General features: G+C 38.9%; 1 protein-coding gene across 3 annotated transcripts; it reads left to right on the plus strand.

Annotated features, from left to right (window-relative positions):
* The first annotated feature begins 3,294 nt into the window (after positions 1 to 3,294).
* atp5mc3a (ATP synthase membrane subunit c locus 3a) lies at positions 3,295 to 5,888 on the plus strand. Of its 3 annotated transcripts, none has more exons than XM_027164531.2 (5): positions 3,295 to 3,357; positions 3,533 to 3,626; positions 4,388 to 4,462; positions 5,014 to 5,204; positions 5,317 to 5,888. In XM_027164531.2, exons 2-5 carry the CDS (start codon positions 3,588 to 3,590, stop codon positions 5,429 to 5,431), a joined length of 420 nt encoding a protein of 139 aa, XP_027020332.1. In that variant the 5' UTR covers positions 3,295 to 3,357; positions 3,533 to 3,587; the 3' UTR covers positions 5,432 to 5,888. The 3 variants fall into 3 exon arrangements, with proteins under 3 accessions (XP_027020332.1, XP_027020333.1, XP_027020334.1); XM_027164532.2 differs by having other exon boundaries at positions 3,343 to 3,439; XM_027164533.2 differs by lacking the exon at positions 3,295 to 3,357 and adding an exon at positions 3,406 to 3,429.
* Positions 5,889 to 6,009: the final 121 nt, after the last annotated feature.

The following is a 6,009-nucleotide window of genomic DNA, read 5'->3' on the forward strand; positions in this document are numbered from 1 at the left end:
TGGATAGCAGAGCCTGCTGGGTTTCATAAAAGCTGCCCTCATACACACTGATGAAACCCAGCTGCCTATTTCAAAATCTCATCGTAACTACTACAAAACATCAGGGAAACAGCAGAAGAAATGGTTTATTTTACGTGAAATAAATCTATTATTACGCAATGGAAATGCAACAAATTATGTCAAATAACTTTAAAGCTGCTTTCAGTTTTTACTTACTTATAAACTTAAGCATTTAAATGCTTTAAAATATTAATGTGCCTTTATTCAAATATTAATGAACATTCAAATATTTATGAGCCTATAATTTTGTGGTGCCACAGAAAGTGTAGTTTTACTCTGATGGCAGCCTTAATGTATGAGTTTGTATTGTATTTGTATTCATGGCGTCATATAACTGAATCCTAAATAGGTTCTTAGTAACTATAGATACTTACTACATTGTATAAGGTAACGATGTCAAAACAATGATTTATTGTTTCTTTTGACTGTAAAATAACATTTAGCAACAGAAAATGCATAAATTTTAGGAATCTAATATTTACTGTCACTCTTAGGACTAATCCATCCATCCATTATCTATACAACTTATACTACACAGGAGCCTACACCTGGAGCCTATCCCAGGAGACTCCGTGCACAAGGTTGGGAACACAGTGGACTGGCTGCCAACCTATTGCACACACACACCCCTTCACACACTACGGAGAGCTTAGGGATGCCAATCAGCTTACAATGCATGTCCTTGGACTGGGGAAGTACTGTACGGTGTCCTCAGTAGGCATATATACTAATGTTTTTTTCCCTTTTTTTAAATTTAATATGTAGTATTTAAACATGGAAATGTGTTGTGATAGTCCTAGTTACAATGTTGATAACTGAAAATGAACATTGCTCATGTGTGTGTGTGTGTGTGTGTGTGTGTGTGTGTGTGTGTGTGTGTGTGTGTGTGTGTGTGTGTGTGTGTGTGTGTGTGTGTGTGTGTGTGTGTGTGTGTGTTCCTGCTGCATATGGGTGCTTCAGAGTTGCTGTAGCCTAACTCCTGGCCGTGCTGTCAGAATGCAGAACGCCTATTCACAGCTTGTCAACAGTGTCCGCCAATGCCTGTAAAAACCTTTTCCTCTTTTTCTAACAACTGCACAGCACACACATACACACACTGATGCTCTTTCCTTTACACACACGCACACACACAGCACTGTGGGTGCCCACTCTTCTGACAGGATGTGTTGCTGGCACAAATTGTAATTCATAAAGGTTAAGGGGGTCAATGCCTTTTATTACCAGTCTGAGTGCATGCAGCTTGATGGGGCCCGCATGCAAATGCAATGTCTCAAGATGTTCACTCAGAGAGAGAGGCGTGGGGTGGGGTGGGGGGATGAAAACCTGGGAAAAGTGTGAACCTGGGAAAAGGAGACCGGATATGCCTCCTTTTCCAGAACTCATCTGATCTCTAGCAGCTCTATTAATTACATATTCTCATACCTGCTGAACCAATGCAGGTAACCCGGATCATCTTGACAAGGTGGCACTACATTAGGGAACTTTAAAAGACCCTTAAATTAAGGTAACATGTAAAATAAAGATTAGAGGTATTAAAAAACCTTTTCATGATCATGATTATGATTATTCTGTCCTGAAATGGAAAGGGACAGGTGGCGCATGCTACGCTGTGAAGCAATCTATCAAATACCCTGTTCAGACAGAGAACCTACAGAGACCTCATAAGCAGTTGGTGTTTAAACTCTTTGACCCCCTCTGGTGGTCAAGGAGCTTAAGGATCATCTCTCATCTCTTCAGAAGTAAAACACCTCTTGTCTGTTATGTTCTGAGATCTTGTAACACAATAAAATGGCTTCTCTGATTTCAGCACTGCAAGTATAAGTTGTTAATATGACCAACTATAAACAATAGGCTCTTAGACCATTACTAGAGGAATGACCAGTGTAGATAATTTCAGATTTGATCAAATCATTGCTGGATAATCTTGCACTCTAGCATTTATTTGAAACACTGAATAACCTTTGTTTCCCTGCAGGAATCAGTTATCCTAGCAATGTATTGGGTTCTTCTGTAAAGGAAAAATATGTGCCTTCACTGGACAGATTCCACCTGTAGAAGCAGTGAGGGATTCTACCTCTGACGGCAGCAGCAGAACACACTGAGGCCCACAGCAGTTGTCAGCACTATAACCAGTGGCTCTGGCAAGCCATTCATCATACACACCTGCACAGATACTAATGCTAAAGAGACAAGGTTATATAAGATCACAATTCCAAATCACCACAGAAAGAAATATTTGTTCATATATTAACGTTTATCTTGTGGCAAGAGGTGAGGTTGACACAGGACAACCAGAATTACAAAGCAGAATTAGACTCTGGGGGAGGCTGGTCTATCAAATACTCAGTTACTCAACCTGATGAAAAATCTGCTTTGTCTTGCCACATGAGCAAAAGCTACAAAAAACATAGGGTGAGCTGGAAAAACTGGTAAATCATCTGTCCAGCTTCCTTATTAATTAACTACACTGATTAATAAAGGTTTGTTTTGTTTTTTACCATTTTTTTTGTTGTTGTTGTTTGTTTGCTTCGATTAAAGAAACTATGTTAGTAGTTCATAGTTTTCATCACCAAGATGTTCAGCTTGGATATTTGGCCACTGGTAGCCAGTCCGAACCAAACACTCTTCTATAATTAAGGCTGAACATCTAAATGACCAAAGAGATTTCAATATACAAATAGCTGATTGCATTCTCTCTCTCTAGAATTTGCTTTGAATAAAAGTACCAGCCAATTAAACAAAGATCATTATAAATGGAGAGAACAAGCCAAAGCCTTTACAGACAATAACCAGAGCTCAAGAGCTGTGAGGCATCAACCTCATCAACCTCAACCTCATACAGTACATGCATTCACACAGGGGACCAATTCAGCATCCTCAGTCCTACTACTGTTATGTTTGTGAGAGGTGGGAAAACCCTGTAAACATGTACAAAGGGGAAAAACACGTGCATCTTTATACATTAACTTAAGATGAAGACTTTTTCAGACACGAAATACTTTTAATGCCATTCATTCATTCATTCATTCATTCATTCATTCTTGGAATGTGATTAAGGAAACCTAAATGAATTGTAATAAATAATGAATTGGTAACAAACATTAAACATGATGTGCTTAAACACTACCAGTTTAATTAGCTTTTTGTCTGTTTTAAACTTTTCTTTTTGCTCAATGTCCTATTTCAATAAAGTTAGATAGAAACGACCTTGTGTGATGTCACTGGTTTATCCGGGACTTTTGTCTGAGACACTCGTGCGCATGCGCAGTGCTTCCTGTGTTTCGACCTCTGCCTTCGGTGAGTATCGGTGCTTTTGCAGCGAAGGGAAAAAGCGAATCCTGCTTCATCCTCGCTTTACACTGTCTCTCAGTCCGTGTTGGTACTTAAGCAGTTATTAGTGATATCATATGTGATTTTAAACAGCATTATTGTTTAACAAAGCTCTAAAGTTGCACTTGACCTTACCTTACAGACACAGTCCCTGGTTGCTTCGGTCCTTAAAGGATAAACAAACCCTTACACTAATAATGTACGCCTGTGCGAAGTTCGTCTCCACACCTGCCCTGGTGAGTCATTTAACTCGAGACCTTTTTTAATTTTCGTTTAATCTGCTATACATCTGAGTGTGTTTTTGGGGCCTTGTGCTGAACTTGAAGCCGGTTGCTAATATGCTAACACGCTAATATGCTAATAGAGTTCATTCATTCATTCTGTCCTGCGTGTGTTCAGAGCTCGACAGAACAGAACATGTCAGATTATCGCATTAACGTGTGTTTTATTTTTATTCATTAACTGACCGTTGTTTTGAAGGTTGCCATAATGAGGTTTTGCTTTAAGGTCAAAATGTAGCTTGTTCACTGGTTTGCAGGCTAATGGCTATGTTATGCTATGCTAACTGCATAGAGGTTAGCTAGCGGGCTTCAAGTTGTGCTTTCTAGGCTTGTTTAACCTGTCTGTATTCTTCCTCTTCAACATTGTACAGTTTTAAACTATTAAAATGTAGGCACAGATTGATTGTCAGACTGTGTATTATTACACTTACTGGTTTTGAATTTTATAATGTCTTTTAAGATGGTTTAAACTTTCTCTCAGACGGTTTTTTTTGTGCAACAAAATGTTCACATTTAAACAACTTTCTAGTTATCTTGCCAAAACACTAACTATCATTAACCACTAAGAAAGTGTTACGTCCTTAGTCACGTGATAAACTTTGAACTTTTCTGCTGCATCCTGCCTTGTCTGCACATGTGGCATTGAACTTTCTGCAGGAGTTTTACAGTCATAACTTTGTTTCTATGCATGCTCTTATAAGTTTTGTACATTTCAGGTCCGCTCTGGATCCCGGGCTTTGTACAGACCCCTGTCTGCTTCTGTACTGTCTAGGCCAGAGGTCAAAACCGAGGTGAGGTTAAAAGACAAGCAGCCATCTTTTTATTTATTATTATTATTATGAATGACCCTCTTACCATGAAAGAGAAGACCATCATGTTATTTTCACAAGTATTTCAAGCTTCAGAAAGAGTCAGCTGGGGAAGACATTAGACTGCTTCTCTACTGCTTTATAGTCTGTTATTTCTTCTATTGAGCAGTTCTAGTTTATGCATTATTGTATATAGATTGTTTTTCCAAGAAAAACAAATGCTGGTACATAATGTTATTGACCAGCACCACAGCAAGTACAGGAGACCGTTTTCTGTAAAGCAGCTTGCAAATTATACTAGAGCTTAAATTTTTCTATAATTTAATTTTTTTTTTTTCTATATGAGAGAACTGGAAGCAGATGTGAGATTCACCTGGGCAAAATAGTTTAGTTTTTTTTTTTTTTACCTAGATAGAAATAGCAACGTCTGATGGAATGGTGTAAATGTGTGAGGATATACTTTGCACTAGAAGGGCTAAAATATTTTGCACTCAGTGTATCAGATTGTCACACCTGGTCCTATTTCTCTTCAGGCACCTGCTGCTCTCCTGCCCCAGTCTCCTCTCACCCAGGTGTGTCTGCGAGGCTTCCAGACCAGTGCAGTGAGCCGTGACATTGACACTGCTGCCAAATTCATTGGAGCCGGAGCTGCCACTGTCGGTGTGGCTGGATCTGGTGCTGGAATCGGAACTGTCTTCGGCAGTCTGATCATTGGATATGCCAGGTAAAAATGCTACCTGATATTAATCTCTGAATTAATTAGTGATAAATGATGTGGATTTTCAAGCTGGTTGGTTTTCATGAGTCTGATTTCTGTTTCTTTTTTTCCCCTCCAGGAACCCATCTCTGAAGCAACAGCTCTTCTCATATGCTATCCTGGGATTTGCTTTGTCTGAAGCTATGGGTCTCTTCTGTTTGATGGTTGCTTTCCTCATCCTGTTTGCCATGTAAAAACTTACTGCAAGTGGCAACATATGACATACTCAATTGTGAATTCACAGTTGCTACCAAAAGTGTCTGCTCTTAATTGTCTATGTAGAAAGAAATGTTCATTTTCGATGTCCACTCTGTCAAAAGAATAATGTATTATAAACTTGTAAGCAATTACAAAATTAAAATGTTTAAAGGACAATTGTAACTTTTTTGTAATTTGGGAATTATATTTGTCCCCTCTTTGAACAACAGTGGTGCTCACTAAAATGACAACTTTGAGGATTCATTGCAACACCTTGGTAGTCTGATAGCACTTTCTGTACATCACAGCTGGAGAAGTGTACATGTTCTGGGTCCACTTATTTCCGGGGGTTGCACTCCTGGTGGACGGGGAAAGGGATGTAGGATGCAGCTGGTTAAGTCAGTAAACATTTGCTTTTGTAAATTGCGTTAAATAAATATCTACTTGTGTTTACTGGTGTTGAAGATTGTTACTTATTCCCTGGTTCTCTTAACTGAAATAGATTCTGTCCCACTGCCTCACTGCATAATTTGTAGGTTTTCATGCTCACGAGCTAATGAATTGGAACAATCTG

This window comes from Tachysurus fulvidraco, chromosome 6, assembly GCF_022655615.1.
Source record: "Tachysurus fulvidraco isolate hzauxx_2018 chromosome 6, HZAU_PFXX_2.0, whole genome shotgun sequence".
Taxonomy (NCBI): Eukaryota; Metazoa; Chordata; class Actinopteri; order Siluriformes; family Bagridae; genus Tachysurus; species Tachysurus fulvidraco.